Source organism: Octodon degus, unplaced genomic scaffold (assembly GCF_000260255.1).
Source record: "Octodon degus isolate 3935 unplaced genomic scaffold, OctDeg1.0 scaffold00107, whole genome shotgun sequence".
NCBI classification, from domain to species: Eukaryota; Metazoa; Chordata; class Mammalia; order Rodentia; family Octodontidae; genus Octodon; species Octodon degus.
Window position 1 is genome coordinate 5657554 of NW_004524683.1, and position 16522 is coordinate 5674075.

Consider the following 16522-nt stretch of genomic DNA (forward strand, 5'->3'; position numbering starts at 1 on the left):
TCACGTTGGCTGAGGGATGCACCAAGACACATCAGCTCCCAGAACTTCTCTCAGTGGAGTTGCAAAGACTTCCAAGAGACAGTCACCGCACACAGGCTGAGGACACCTGGGGTTTGTGGGCAGGGTGCAGACTACAGCTGTGCTCCAGTGGTTGAATGCTCATTCTTCCATGGCCCTGGTCAGCCCACTTCACAGCTCTGCCTTAGAGGAAAGAAACTAAAACATAGTGTAGAGGGGACATTAAATATACAGGGCTGATATTGGCAAGTGAGCAGGCAGTATCCTTATTTTGTGGGAACCCTGTTACGTACTTTTATACCTCGACATTTTCGCACATCCCTCCCTTCTGCCTTGTATGACTTCCAGGAAACTCTCATCCCTACTGCAAAGGCCAGCTCAAATACTGGCTTCTCTGGTATCTCCTTCCCGGAATCTCCCAATAGAATTAATTGCTCTTGCTCATTGCTCTGGTATGGTATCTAGCTCTAAAATAACATTCTCACGTAGTCTACATGTTCATCTCACCTGTACCGTCAATAGTGAGAATAGCTTGTGTTTATCAAAGCAATGTGCCAGGCACTGTTTTAAATATTTTATTTGAATTGACTCATTTAATTCTGAGACCAACCCTAAGAAATAGCTTCAATTACCATCTCCATGCTGTGGGTGAGAAAACTAGGACTGAGAAGCACCTTTCTCAATGCCATGTATTTATCAAATGACAGAGGTGGAATACGATTCCTGAAGTTTAGTGTTAAACCTCTGTCCTTAACTCCAGCATAGAACAGCTTGTCTTTGACTGGAATGGAAAGGGGGCCCAAGGCCTAAACCCTAGACATATTTCTTGGCTTTATTCAAGCAGTAGGGCCTCAAGCCAGGCCAGAAAACATCATCTGTAGAGAACCTTAAAGGCAAGACTTGTATTTTAGAAAGATCACTGTTGCCACCATGCACAGGTTGGACTGGAAAAGGAGAGGCAGGTAGCAGAGAGCACAGTCAAGAGACTGCTGCTCGCTTTGTCGCGTCTCTTGCAAGAATGAAGACCATTCTTAGCAATCAGACAGTCGACATTGCAGAAAATGTGGAAATCACTCTGAAAGGACGCACAGTTATTGTGAAGGGCCCCAGAGGAACCCTCCGGAGGGACTTCAACCACATCAGTGTGGAACTCAGTCTTCTTGGGAAGAAAAAGAAGAGGCTCCGAGTTGACAAATGGTGGGGAAACAGAAAGGAGTTGGCAACTGTCCGCACGATCTGTAGCCATGTACAGAACATGATCAAGGGGGTCACGCTGGGCTTCCGTTATAAGATGAGGTCTGTGTATGCTCACTTCCCCATCAACGTCGTTACTCAGGAGAATGGGTCTCTCATCGAAATTCGGAATTTCTTGGGTGAAAAATACATTCACCGAGTTCGTATGAGGGCAGGTGTTGCTCACTCAGTACCTCAAGCCCAGAAAGATGAACTAATCCTTGAAGGAAATGACATTGAACTTGTTTCAAATTCCGCTGCTTTGATTCAGCAAGCCACAACAGCCAAAAACAAGGATATCAGAAAATTTTTGGATGGTATCTAGGTTTCTGAAAATGGAACAATTCAGCAGCCAGATGAGTAAGATCCAAGAGTTAATCCAGCCACAGAAACAAGCTCCTGGATTGTAAAGCCAATCTGATATTTTAATGAGACAATAAAAGATCTTTATTAAATAGGAAAAAAAAAAAAAGCGAGACAGAGACTGCTGCTCTGTGCAGTAAGAGGCGAGAAGCCCAGGCTTAGGAAGGAACCTCCTTCATGGGCCAGCCCAGCCTGCCTCACAGCCACCGCAGCAGCCATCTCTCCTGCACCTGGCTGCCACTCATATGCCTGGCAGGGAGCCCAGGGGCTGCTATGGCCGCCATCTACAGCCCTACAGTGAGAGGCCAGATCTGCCGCAGAAGAAAGAAGCCATTTTCTCACTTGCATGAAGAAGCCATAGTGATCAGTGGCCCCAGCCACGTGTGCCAGCCATGCCGGGCATTTTACTGTGCTTTTTTTTTCATTTTATTTTATTTTTTATTTTAGTACAGGATCTATAGTATCTCCCTACAGATTGGACTCATAGTGATCCTCCAGTTTTCAGCCTATCAAGCTCTGGGATTACAGGCACATACCAACCTGCCCAGTCTCAGGCACCATCTAAGAGCACCCTGGGAGCAGGGCTGGCAAGGCACATTGGGGATCAAACCCCGGCCCCTGAGCCTGCCTAAGCAGATGCTTTAGTCCACTGAGCTATCTGGCTGGCCCTCATGCCAGGCATTTTAAATTGTTTTCATTCCTGATTATGCTGTCATTTTCCCACCTAATGAAGAAGTTCCTTTTTCTGTCCTTTCTTATTTATTCATGCGATATATTTTGCTGGTGCCTGTCAGGAGCTGGGCATCTTTCTAGGTAGTGGGAATTGAGTGGGGAGCTCTCAGTCCAAGGGAGGAGATGCACATACATGAAAAAGTTCCATGAGCCCAGCAGTCTGCCCTTTGACACACATATTGGAAGCAGGCAGGTGGCCATGTGGGTATTGGGGACTCGTCTACCTCGGATACATGAGACCGTGGTGCTGGTGACTGAGACAGTATGGCTTCTCCTGGATTGCAAATTCTGAGCTGAGATGTGAGGAGCAAGTAGAAATGAACCAGGCAGGGAGGGTAGGCAGGGGTTGGTCATTTTCCCCACAGTATTACTGCATTCAACAGGGGGCTGTGAAACTTGAGTCCTATGGATCAGTCTGGAGCCCAGTGGAAACTCAGCATAATACAGAGAGCCAACGACAGAGGAAGTGAAGGGGTGTGACTGCAGGGAGTGGGGAGACCCAGCTTCCACACAAGGCTGGGGTTGGAGACTGAGTCAGAGGCCCATGAGGAATGCTTGCACCTAGTGATCTGCTATGGGATGCTTAAGGGAGGAAGGTCGCCATTCAACTTTAGATGGTGCTTCAGTGCTTTAAAATTCTTCCCCTTCCAAACTTTCATCTCATCCATTGTCCACAAGTAACTTGTGCAAGTGGTTTAGAGGGAAAAGATCAGTTCTCTGTCAAGGTCAATGAGGAGCAAAAAGGGACAAACAGAAAACTAAGAGGAGGCGTAGGCTGAATGACCAAGGGAAACAAAAGTCTGGAGGCAGCAGCAGTGGCAGGTATTCATCGATTCAGGAATAAAATTTTATTTGTATCCAGTTAGGATTATAGATCAGTGTAAAATGATGGCCAGAGGTAGCGTGAAAGAGGATCAGAGGAGATTAGGGGCAGCCCAGGCAGGGGGCTGGAGAATGGGAAAAAAACATTATCATCTAGTTCTGCCTGGGGCCAGGAGGTGGTCACAATCTAGACAGCTGACACTCGGGTGTCTTCCACCTTCTAGCAACTCCTCCTCAGCAGGTAATTCTCCAAGTCTGCCCTGCTAGCCACAGCCCAAAGTATGCCAGGACACAGAAGAGTGTATTCAACAAGCATTTATTGGTACTTATTACTTGGGGGGGGGGGAGTCAAGTTGGACACAGGAGTTGGTGCCTGTCCCTTGCAGTATACCATCGAGGGGGAAACAACATGATCGATAGTGTGACCAGTGCCTTGATAGAAGCTGATCGATGGGGCAGTGGGAGCAGCGGTGGTACCCTGACCCAGTTGGGGACATTGGAAGGCTTCCTGGCAAGATATACTCAAATGAGCTACATTGTATTCCAGGGTGGCAGAGGCTTGGAAGGCAGAAAGAGGCGAAGAGTCCCTTGCTGTAGCTCTGAAGCTGCCCCGCTGTCCCTGTAGGGCTGACTCTTAAGGCTTTGATTCCTCTTGCTTTCAACAAGCCATGGCTCTCCAACTGCACTCTTAAGTTCCCCAAGGCCATGGAGACTTGGTTTTTGCAGGTAGGAGGAGGAAAGACTTGAATAGTGTGCACGAGTCCAAAAGCTCACTGTCCAAAAGCTCACTGGCCTAAATAGCATCTGCCATCATACTTTAACTCCTCCCTCAGCCCCTCACTCTGGTTGACGAGGCAGCCCTGACTGTAGAGCCACCAATGGAACTGTAAGGCTGTCCTTGGTAGATTCATGTTTCAGAAAGATTACTGGGGGCTGGAAATTAGAGACAGGGAGTCTGGGTAGCTAGTGTGAGGAAAGAGGAGGAAAGATATGGAGGAAAAAGATATACTTTGAGTTTTGCAAATTTTTCCTTTTCTTTATCATTTTTCTAACCTCAAGACATATATATAGTAAAGATTCCTGAGTAAACTCAAGAAGAGGTGGAAGCCATCCTTGAGGTAGGAATGTAAGGCAGGATGATGGAACAGGAGCTGGGGTTGGGAGACACAGGATGACGCTGGTCTTTGGCCTTGGGCAGCCCCAGTGCTGTCTCTGGGCCTTGAATGCTCACTCACGGAGTGTGTCAGGTTAAATGATCTCAGGACCTCTTCCTTGCTCAGCTTCTTTGGGCTCCAGTTTGGAGAAGGGTAGCAAGAGAGCCTGTCTCTGCATGCGGCCGGGCTTGGGCTGTGTTTAGCTCATCTTGGCAGAAATCAGACCAGTTCAGTCATGCAAAATAGCCCCAGAGGAAGATGTTGATGGTCAGTAAGAGGAGGGCGTTGATGTTGCAGACTCTTCTCCAAAACGGCTCCTCCTCGAGGCTGGTCAGCTTCTCCTGCAGAGCAGCCTTCTCAGCTTGGCTCAGGTCAGGTCCTGGGGCTGCAGAGAGCCCACAGAGCCATCCCCAGAGCAGCTCTCCCCAAGATCTGCAGGAGGATGGGGCTACAGAGCCAGAAGCATGCAAGGAGCAGGAAGAGAGAGGTGAGGAAAGGGTGAGGAAGGGGAAGGAGTGAGAGACAGGGAGGGAGATGGTGAGAAACTGAGGAGAGGTGGGAGGGGCCCTCTGCAAAAACCTGAGGTCCAGCTGAGCTCTGGCACTGGCCTCAGCATCTGACCAGTCACCACGTAGGAGCACATCCTTGTGGCATGGGGTGGGGTGGGGTGTCAAGCAGAGAGGATAATGTGATCTCAATTCAGAGCCCACATCCAAAATGAGAACAGAGGGAAGGAGCATGATCTCCCTCGGAAAGGAGGAGGGCACCTCAGAACCAGATGGATCGTTGCCCTGCCCTGGGGCTGGGCGCTGCTCTGGAAGCCAGGACCTTGGCTCCAGGGCCAGCGCCACCCTCAGCTGACTGAGCCCACCTGCAGATCTCACCAGTCCTCTGGCCAACAGGTGCTTTTTCTTCAGTGACATGTGACCCCTTCCTCTCAGACTGTTTCTGAGCACCAAATGTGAAGGGAGATTTGACATCCCTTCACCAGTGTATGAGCAGAGAGGGAGGCGCTGGAGAGGGCAGAGTCACAGAGGGCGAGGGAGGCCGCAGGCTCCCCGGTGTGCGGCAAGCGCCCACAGGGAGGTAAAATGCAGTGCCTTTCATAAAACTAAGTCTAAAAGAAGTAGTAAAGGCAGTAAGTCTTTTTGAGGCTTTTAAAGTTAAACAGTGTATTAAGAATAAAGTTCGCAGAAAGCCTCTTCCAGGGAGAAGGAAAGAATCGCCCAGGAGCAGGTGCTTCACCTGTATGACTGTGGGACTGGGCCCTTGGTGTGCGCAGTGCAGCCTCATCCTCTCAAGATGCAGGAAGCCTGGGCACCCTCACGCTGAACTTCCTCCTCGCTGCAGAGGACCGAATGGCTCACCAGAGGGGAGAGCTGCACCCTGTGAGGTCTGTGCTGGGGTCCCTCATTATATAAGCGGCCCCAAGCCTCTGGCCTAGGTTCTCACAGTGGCCTCTGTGGGTGCACATCACGAGGTAACAACTCAACAAGCCTGAACCTAAGACTGAAAATGTCTTTGCTTCTTTTAGATCTGGTCACTGTCCTTTATATTTTTATAACTCAAAATTAGACCCCATGGCCTGCATCAAACTTCGGGTCTCTGGGGGGTGACACTTCTTCCCACTTTCCAGTGCTCACTTTCTTGGGCCACGGGAGGAGACCTCCCACACAGCAGACAGCCTCCCCTGCCCTCTGCCTTCTGCACTGGTGGCTGTGAAAGAAGGGGACTTGGGTGTGTGGATTTCTCTCTTTGGGCTTTGTCACTGACTAAGTGCCTCCTTTCCCTTGCTGGGCAGCAGTCATCCTTGTCTGCACCCACAGGGAGTAGTCAGCCTTCTCTGCTCCTCTAGGGATGGCCCTGCCCAGGACTGGGCCCAGCCAGGGAGTGGGCTTGTCTAGTATATCTGTGTGTGTCTGTCTAGCTCTGCCTTCTGAGGTGGGCAGCACAGGCTGTTTCCTCCTCTTCACCTTTGGAGACGTGTTGGTGCTTGGCTTTCCTCTCTTGATAGCTACTTTGCCTGTGCTGAGCGCAGGTTAAGGGCTGCTTCTTCCACACCACAAGCTCTCGAGGCAGTCAGACCCTGGTCCTTGCAGTGATGGGGGAAGTACTCCTGAGACACTCCCAGCACACACATGGGCCAGGAAGCTTATCAGAGAGACAAAAGCTACAGTTTGCCAAGGGAAATATGCCTGAACTAGGCAGTGGACTGACAAGATGGCGCTTCTGAAAGTTAGCCCAAGTGTGCTCTGACCACACCAGCTTGCAAGAACTCACACTTGCTACCACAGCTTTCTACAGTGGACCGCTGGCTCTTACCTGTTGGGGCTCGGGCAAGAAGCTCTGAACCTCAGACTCTGCTGAGGTTTCAGAGTTCAGGATGTCATTAACTCCAGGCACTGGGTGTCTTTCTAGACTGAAGGCCCCCAAGAGTGGTGGTGGCTCCTCAGTCCTTGGGGACAGCACAGGTCCCAGAACCTAGCCATCAAGGACAGACTGACAGTGTTGCCAACTGTGCGGGTCTAGCAATGATGCTTGGATAATTCATTCCATCTAACCCAGTGGAATTAAGGAAAGGAGGGCAGTCCAGAGACCAGGACAGAGCTCAGACACTTCAGTGCAAAGGGAGACAGCAGCTATCAAGAGCGCTCTAATGCCAGCCAGGCACTGAGATCCCCTCTAACTGAAGCAGGAATTAAGTTTAGAATTTAAATTTCACTGACTTTCTAATTTATAAGGACAGGATAAATTGATTTTGGGCTTTAATTTGCAAACTGTATATAATTTTGGATTTTAAAATTTTCCTTGGGAATATAATTGAAAAATCTCTATGATGCTGTTCTACCTTTAGAATGCCTTAATAATGTTATTTAATCTCCCCACAGGAAGGTTATGGCTGCATTACGTCCAAAATACATCTGACAGTACAGTGGTTTAGTTACCGTGCTATCCTAACGCATTTTAGACCCTCTGGGAGATGCCACCGGCATTTCAAGTAGACACACAGAGAAGTGAGGGCTGTGTGGGTGACCTCCGGAAGGTGGGCATGCAGTGTGGACATGTAGCTATGCTCCTTTCGTGGGGAGAGCCAGGCTTCTGTGATGGCAGGCAGGAGGGTGAAGCCCAATAGGAAAGAAATAAGTGGTGCTGAGCACGAGGGTGCTTCTGTGCCACGCTGACGTTTTCTGCCCTGTGAAAGGAGCGCCTCAGGCACACACTGCTTGCCTGAGCCCTGGCCGTACCCACCAGCCATGTCCTCCATCAGAGCTGCTGATGGCTGGATGGGCACCTCTGTCTAATGTGAGCTGATATGCGCTGAGTCTTCCCACTTGCATTTTATCAGCAATGAAGCCAATGTTTTGGTTCCCATCTACCACATTCAGCTCTCTTAGTTTGCAGACATTTCAATAGTTATATCAGAAAGGAGGAAAGATGATATTTTGGGGGCTGTCTAAGAGACTCTCCAATGAGTCCCACATGGGGCTGTGAGGGACCCAGGACATGGTGACCACCCCTACTGCCCCTCTCTGGCCCTTGGCTTACCTCTGGGCTGCTCTGAGCCCTGGCTGCAGTTCCCAGTGGTGACCTGTCCTGAGGGGCTCTCCCAGGCTGGCCTCTCAGACCTCCCCGGCCCACTCTCCTTCTCACTCTGGCTCTCCCAGGCCTCCTCCAGCTGACAGGCAGAGCACTTCCGTGTCCACCAGGTCAGGCGAGTGAGCTAGAGGGAGAGAAAGGACCATCTGGAACTGCTGCAATTGGAGCAAGTCCTGCTGTAGAAAAAGGTCGCATGCACATGAGGCTTGGGAGCCATAGTGAAGGGAAGGAAGAACAAGGTGGGGCAGGGGAGGGAGCCACATGTTAGCCCTGGTTGCCCCTTTCTTCAAATAGAAGCCCTCCACTGGCTGAATACAGACCTTGGTCTTGCCTTCTGAAGCTCATGGACAGAGAAGAACAAGGCAGGACAGGAAGTCAGGAACCCGACCTAGTAGGCTTTGCAGGACAGGCAGGGAGTTGACACTGCAGACTTCAGAAAAATAGAAGGAAGTGGAAATTCTGGGATTTTTGAGGATGTCTCAAGGCAAATAACAGGTGACCTAAGCTGGACACTGTGGTAAAAGTGAAGCAAGAATTCTTGAGTGAGGACATGGGTGGCGGGAGCAATCGTAAGGGGTCCCAGGAGGTAACCTATATAGGATGGGTGGTGACTGCATGAATGAGCTGGAGGAGCAGGGCTGTTGCCCTTGGCTCCCAGCCATGGATGGCCAGAGGGTAGTGGACAGAGGACACCCAGCAGAAGTGGGTTCTGATGCTCACCCAAAGGCTAAGAGGAGAGAAAGGGAGCACATGTGCACACGTAAATCCAAGGTGACAGTGAGCTTGAAGGGGATGTAGCACGTTCAGGTGGAGACAGCAGTGGGGAGAGGCCATCTGTGTCCCCAGGTTGCCCTTTCCCCCCTTTTTGGTGGCCCTGCAGATGAAGTACACAAGTTGTCTGGATGATAGCAGTGGCACTAGAGTCAGTCACGAGTTCTTGGACTGTGGAGCATCTCCCTTCCCTGAAGGCTGGGAATGGTGCTCTTCCCCTGGCCAGGTCTTCGCATTAGGTGGGGCCAAGCATCCCCTGCCCTGTCCCAGCTTCCAACTGGTGACTCAGTATCCAAAGGGGTGGACAGCTTCTTTGCTTGTGCACATTTCTCAATAAACCTTAATTTCTTCTCATACTGTGTGCCATTACTGTCACATGGACCTTGACTCTTTATATCACTGTGAGACAGACAGATCTGGGGTCTGAACCTTGGGAGAGGGATTTGGGCTGGATATGGGGAACTGAGTATCACTTTAGACAGAAAGTGGTTGAATTTATAGCCTCAGGACATTGGAGGGTGACAAGGGTTATAGGTCAGATGTGGGCTCCTCAGGAAAAATAATACTAAGGGAGCAGAAAGAAAAGGCTGTGCAGTCAGAAGAGTGATTAGAAGAATAGGAAAAAGCAAACAGGAAGAAAAGGTACCATAGAAGTGACTAGAAGAGAGGGCTCCCAGGTTCACAAGGTAGTCAAGGGGATAGAGGCAGGGAAGTGATCACTGATATTTTACCGAACCAAAGTTATGAGTGATCTCAATGAGGGCAATTTCAGTGGCCTGCTGGGGACAACAGCCAGAACACAGTGGGTTGTGAGGTAGACCAGCAGTGGGAAATGGAGGCTGGGAGTGGAAGCTGCTCTTCATAAAGGGTGACAGTGGATGGGAGAAGGGGAGGCAGAAGCAACAAGAGGACAGGATCCAGGAAAAGCCTCCATGTGAGGCGTGAGGAGGCAGACTGTGGAGTCCCCGAGGACTCAGCCCCAGGAGATCAGCTCTGAAGGCTGCACTTCTGGGAGTTTGCAAACTTTGAGGCCTGGAAATCCACATATTGAAGTCTTAGCCCCTGGGCCCAAGGACACAACTGCAGGTGGAGACAGAATCCTTATAAATGTAACTAAGGTAAAATAGGCAGATATGGGTGGGCACTAATCTGTCATCACTGGTGTCCTTAAAAATCAGCTTAGGTTGCAGACAGATCAAAGACCCTGTGAAGACACAAGGGGGCTCCTGGGCAAACCAGGCCTGCTGACACTTTAAACGAGACTTTCAGCTTCCAGAATTGAGGGTCTTTGAATTTCTGTTGCATAAGCCACAGGCTGTGCTCCTCAGGTATGGCACCTTAGAAAACTAGTCAGACTCTGCAAAGAAGGAAACTCCCCAAGACTGGGCTTCAGCATTCAGAGATGGGTATATCAGTCAGCTTGAGACAGGGAAGGCTGACCTGATCTAGCACTCTCTGTTTCTTCTGTATTGTACCTGCTTCTTGACCATTAAAACAATCTGTACTGTTCTCTTCCATGGACCTCAGGTGAAGACTACCTCTCTTCTAGGCTTGGCCCTCCCCTAGATCCTGAGCTCCCTGAACCTTTCATTTGTTTAGTAATATTGGGGGCTGGTGTCTGTTTCCCCCCACAAGGGCAGTTGCTGGCAAGAGACCATTCATCTTTGTAAGCCTTGCATAGTGCCTGGCATGCCTCATGTACTCACTGAGTAATTTTTAAATTGAGTTTCTTTTCACTTGGAAATTTATATCTCAAAGAGCTTAGCTCTTGAGGGTGTCTGCATGGCATCAGGAGATACCAACATCCATTGGAATAAAAGCCAGGGTAGATTTGTAGGCCCTGAGCAAGCTGAGTGGTAGGCACTCACAAGAACACCACTTGCCTTCTCCTCAGGGATGGGTGTTGTACAGAGGCTAACGGTGACAATGACGATGGCAGTGAGCCCACACAGGAGGAGGGCAAAGTACAGATAGTGGAAGTCCTTCAGCACAGCTGGTCTTCGGTCCACCTCTCCACAAGCTGGGGCTGGGTATGAAAACTCCAGGATCATTCGTAGAAGGCCCACTCCTAGGCCAAACATGAGGCCCCAAAAGGCTCCCTATGGAGAGAGGGTGACAGTGGCAGGGGTGAGATCAGAGGGAGGGGACACCAGAAAGCCTAAAGCTGCTCTCCCCAAAATCATTCTCCACTAATATATGGCAGTGTTGAGAAAGTCTTTCTGGGAGTTTCTTATTAATGCTGAGGCGTTGTCTTAATTTTAAAAAGTTGGCAAAGCGGAGCACTGGAAAGGCTATCAGCTTAGAGGCAGCCGGGGATTTGAATCTGGCTCCATTCTCAATGACTCTGAACCAATCGTTTTGCCTTGCTGAGTCAGAATTTTTTTATGTACAAAGAAAAGAGTGAGGAAAACTAAGTAGTAGATGTTCCATAGTCATAGAATGGGCTGTTTTTGTAATAAGAACACCAGAATCTCCTTCAAAATCCTTTGTTATGATAAATCAGAATGGCGATTCCCTTTTTCAAAAGAAAATTTATGGTACCTCACATTTATTATAGTTTCATTTATCCCTAGCCTGTACCTGCTCCTAGCATGCATGCATTTTGAAAATGAGACATTGATTCTTATTTCAGAACTCCAAAATCAGCAGAAACACTCAGGAGCAACAGGGTTCCGCTATCAGCAAGATGAGGTTCTGTGAACGGTAGATGCCTCTCAAGCTCAGGCTACAGGGGGAGGGATCTCTAACATCTCCTTTGTGATGGATGACCTTGAGCTCTCGCATGGGTTTTGTGAACTTTCACATCAGTCCACAGTGTACTTCAGTGTTGCAAGGCACAGCCCGCAGACTGAGACTGTATTCCCTACTGTCTCCTGGGAATAAGAAAATCTCTGGTGTTCCCCCTTCCTCCCAGCCTTCTGTCAGTTTCAGTGCAGTTACAGGAATGGTGAGTGTGTGGGCAACCCTGTGGGTTCACACTTCATCATCGAAGTTTTCCTTACTTGTCTTGCATATAGGACACTATAGTGTTAGAGACCTCTGATAGATTCTAGCCCAGATACAGACTGATAAAATACCATGGCACTGATCCAACGCAGCTGAATCCTCAAAACAACAGCTTATGTACAGTATTCTACAATGTAAATTTTCTTTCTGATTTGAACATAAGCCTTTCTCTTATGCTCCACATATTTTTTAAGCCATCAGGTCATCAGTCAAATGATAATTTTCTACATAAAATGGAGATTTCATCATGATTGTTATGCTGTACTATGTATGATTATTAATGTCAAATGATATCTGTAAAATAAGTAACTTATGTGTTAACATTCCGCAGTGATTTAAATTCTAGAACATCCATGGTTGGTAAGAAACAACACTTTTCTGGTTATACTTTATATTTTAAGGTGCTCAATATTCACATAAAATTTCAATAATTAAGTGCATTGTTCTGAACTAAGTATACTAATGTAGATCCAGATTCTCCTGAAGAAATAATTGTTATTAATTCCTATTTTATATTCCAATCTGCTCCTGACATTTATGCCAAGCTAAAAAGAGATCTCAGTCCTCGAACCATATAGAGAGACTTACCTAATTTGGTTTCTCATGTCTTTAATAATAGAGACAAAAATTAACTATACACAAATGCCAACTTTTGGCTATGCCACTCGGTACTCCCATCAAAGCATGACCTTGACAAGATGAAGGTGAGCCTAAACAAAGCTGTCATTTGATTTCCTCCTGGACCATGTTTCAAGTGGGGCAAGGAAGGACACTGGGCACAAGCCTGCCCCAACCTTCAGCCACTGCTGAGACCTGGTCCCATCTATAAGCTTGAAGTTCACCAGAAATGTGACTGCCCTGTCTTGCTAGTTATCTCAGATAGGACACTCTTTTCTTGTTGATATGGGAGCCACATGTAATATTATTCCTAAGTTTTCAGGTCACTGTATTAGATCTACAGTCTTCATAGTGGGTGTTGGTGGTCAACCTGCACAACCCCTTCAGACAAGGTCCATTCCCTGCTCACTCCAGACACTGTTTTTCACCCATATTTTACTTGTGATCCCAACCTGCCCTACACCTCTCATGGAAAATCGCTTCCAAAAGCGCTTCTTCTCTTCCATGTCTCTCCACACAGCACTCACTCCACATACCTAACCTCAAAGTGTTGCCAGCTCCTCCCTCCTTCTTCTCTTTTCTCTTGTCAACCATATACTCTGGGGACACTTCTAGTCCTACTCATGCTACCCAGAGTACCCCTGGGCTAGTTTGCTTCAGGGATCCCTCAGCCTTTCTCTGTGTTGCCCAACATCCAATAGTCCCTAAACACCAACAGGGAATAGAGGCAAATTGGCTTTTAAAGACCCAACTCACCAGACTTACCCTGGAGCTGCACCTGATTTGGCCTCAGCTCCCTCCTTCAGCTCTAACTAGACTTAGGGCACTCCCTATGACCCCCATGGAAGTCTGATGGACTTCATAAGTCCACTAGAGCTCACGTATGGAAGACCTTTTCTGCTTCATAACTTCCTGCTCCTGATAAGCTTCCTCCCATCACTGATTACATTTCTGTTCTGTTCTTCGTCTAATACCTGCAGTGACAACATATGGATGTCTGCCTCCCACAACCTATAGATACCACTCAATTGCACCATCTATATTTCCTGGAGATTTAATATATCTTAAGCCTACTGGATGAGATTCTACGTGGACAGGCCCCCACCTGGTCGTCCTCTCAATAGCAACAGCAGTAAAAGTCACCAGCCTGCTCTCCTGGTTCCACATCACTCAGGCCAAGTGATGCCCAGACAATTCAACTCCACCTGACAACTCTGCTCTTCCTGATCCTGAGCCCTTGTCCCTTGAATGGTCTTCACAACTCCAATCCCCTACACATGTCCACCTAACTAAGGGTTCAAAAACTCTAGGGTAACTAATGTGTTGATTTTCCATCTGGTGTCTGACTGCCTTCTTTCTGCTAGTCTAGCTCACTGCCAGACTCTGGGCCATTTGCCCAGATGACTTCCAGGTGCCACACAAGATTTATTCAATCTTGGGTTTGAAACTTCACTAATGATAAATTTCTTTATGATGGAAACACCTAGCACTAGTTTCTATATAAGCATGAACCCCCATCCTGTCAACCTCCTTACCCCTAAAACAACACCCCTGTTCAGCAGGAAGCAGTCTAAGAAATTCATAGCCCTTTCATTACAACTAAAAGATGGGAATGATAGGTTCTGGCCTGAGTACAAACTGCTGAATTATTATGATCTAGTTTCAAAATAGCTAAATCCGCAAAACAACAGCTTATCTTCCCAGGGAACACTTCCTTCTTCCCCACTCCAGCCCTGGATGCAAATTCCTTTTACCTTTCCTGCCCACACAAAGGAGCCTCCAATCAGCTTCTTGTGTGTCATTGAAACTGCTCCTCAAATACCACTCCTAAGGAAAGTCCAGAAAGTCTCAGTCTCCCTGTCTCAAGTCTCCCCGTCTCCTTGCCCTTGACCCTCTCTGTGTCTTTAGAATTAATAAAGGATCCCTCCCTTTATTTCTGCTTCTCTGCCACGCTGCTGCTGCCCATAAAAAACCTAATGACCTCCCGTCTGCCTTGCACTCTCCCAAGACTGCTCCTCCTGTCTGGAACACTCTTCTCCTCCCACTGACCCTTCAGGTCTCAGCTCAGATGTCACTTCCTCCAGGAAGCCCTCCCCAACCTCACCCTAGGAAGCCCTTAAGTTAGAATGTGTGTATTTCAATCTCCCAGTAGCCCTGTGCTCTACTATTATTGGTTACTCTATCATCCCATTTTCTGAAGCCCAGCAACAGCAGACCTATGTGAACGTTGTGGGCCACTACATCCTAGTGCTGCCATAATCCAACTCTTTGACGTTTTCTGTGTGAATGAAGGAATGCAGACCCACCCTAGGGTCAGGAGGAGGGACTCCCAGCACTGGCTATGCATTTTCCCTCATGGCTCAGAGACCAGGTGATTGACAGTCGGACTCCAGAGGCTCTGCTGGGAATAAGAGACGGGAAGGCGACACTCACAGGCTCCGTGATCCTCCTGCAGAAGATGGCCAGCAGGAAGAGGGCAGTGATGGGCGGCGCCAGGTAGCTAGTGACAGACTGGATGTAGTCGAAGAGCTGCCCACTGCTGGAGCTCTGGATGATGGGGATCCAGAGAATGCTGACGCCCACCAGGAACACCACGAACACTCTGCGGGAGAGCACAGGGGTCGTGAAGGCGCTGCACAGGCACGAGGAAGGGAGAAGAGGGGCCTCTGAGTCACAGGTGAGAAGCTCCTAATCTCAAATACAGATGTTCAGACTGTCAATGTACCAGAAATCAGAATTTGAGAATCTGAGAAATTCGGAATTCTAGACTTGATATTTGCACCCTGGACTCCTTGGCAATCATGACGTCACCTGCCCGCAGTTGAAGAAATAATCCCCCGCCTCACCCCGCCCAGAGTAGGAAAAGGCCTCGGGCCTCTGCTTGCGATGCTTCCTCCCCAGCCTCTAGGCTGCATGCAGGGCACAGCTGCCTGGTGGTTCCAGCCCCGCGCACTTCTCCCTTCTCCGGGCTCCTTCAACTCGGACCTTTCCTCCCTCACACTGGAACTGAGCTCAAGGTGCCATTTTCCCTTTCCGACTCCACATAAACTGATCCTTACTCAATCTTAAGTCAAAGTGTGCTGGTGATGTGGTTTTGTAGATGAGAAAATTAATTTAAAAAACAAAACAAAAACAAACCCAAAACAACATCAAAAAACCAACCAACAAATCTTTTTCTTGGACGCGCTAGGTGCAATAATGCATATTGCCAGGAGATGGCGCCAGAACCCCATTGATTGATGATGTAAGCCCCAGCAAGCCTTTCCAAAGCCTCTCTTTGCACACTTGTCCTTATTCTTATTTTCTTTCTCTCAAGCTCCAAGACAGCAGCAGTTACCCAGGTGGCCTCGCCACTGCTCTCCCCCTCGTCTTGTCCTACTCTCAGATCCTGGGAGCTCGCTTCCTGAGGCTATGGCTGGACTGCAGAGAGGAGCAGGCAGCTGAGGCACCCGGGTGATAACTGCGAGGGAGGGGAGGCAGGGAGACGTCAAGAGCCAGCAGGTGAGCTCAGGGCCTCAGGCCAGAGGGGCGGTGATAAGGGAGCCTTAAACTATGAAGCAGAGACCTCAGAAAGGCCCTCTTAGCCCGAATCAAGGTATAAATTCCCAGCCTATGGAGAACTAGACGAATTAACTGCCCAGTTTTGATTTTAAAAGGTAAGTGATGCCTACAAGGCACAGTTCAAGTTCTGTCTCGAGATGTTTGAGGCTCTGCAACATTTGGAGGCAACTTTCTTGTGAACAGCTCCAGTGAGGCAGGCGCCCTGCTAGTGTAGTGTGAATCGCCCGCGACCACCCTGCTCATCACACGGTGAGCCTCCCGGCCCTCCGGGGTCCCAGCACGAGGGTGTGGCCCGGGGGTTCAGGGGTTGGATCTGGAGGGAGTCTGATGCCCTGGACTGAACTCTGCCATTGACCCGGGGTAGCAGGAGGAGTTGACGTGAAAGGCCCTGGGGTGAGCGGCCTTTCCTCCCACTCGCACTCTTCACCTCTCTCTTCTGGAAGATTTTGTTACCTGTCAGTCACCCCACGGATCCATTCCAAGGCAAAGTCAAAGACAGGCAAGGGTGCCTTCTCTCCATTACTCTGGAGGGCAGGAGTGGTCCAGAGGTGGAGGGACCCAACTGAGGTCCCCCAGTGCCCTGAGTGCTGCCCCAAGCCGGGCCCCAGTTCCTCTCCCAGGGCACCCCAGGCCAGGAAAACAGAGCA

The 16522-nt window shown here is 49.0% G+C and overlaps 1 protein-coding gene and 1 pseudogene across 3 annotated transcripts in view; one reads left to right on the top strand and one right to left on the bottom strand.

Moving 5' to 3' along the window:
* Window positions 1-1036: 1036 nt before the first annotated feature.
* LOC101582623 lies at window positions 1037-1576 on the top strand (annotated as a pseudogene).
* Window positions 1577-3494: 1918 nt separating this feature from the next.
* Slc5a9 (solute carrier family 5 member 9) overlaps window positions 3495-16522 on the bottom strand; it is a 30204-nt gene continuing 17176 nt past the window's right edge. For all 3 annotated transcript variants that reach the window (XM_023724278.1, XM_004639152.3, XM_023724279.1), the window contains 4 exons: window positions 14748-14916; window positions 10574-10789; window positions 7869-8043; window positions 3495-4770 (listed from right to left, as the gene is read on the bottom strand). In XM_023724278.1, the coding sequence (XP_023580046.1) occupies window positions 4556-4770; window positions 7869-8043; window positions 10574-10789; window positions 14748-14916 (775 nt within the window). In that variant the 3' untranslated portion in view covers window positions 3495-4555. The remainder of the gene's footprint in view (window positions 4771-7868; window positions 8044-10573; window positions 10790-14747; window positions 14917-16522) is intronic.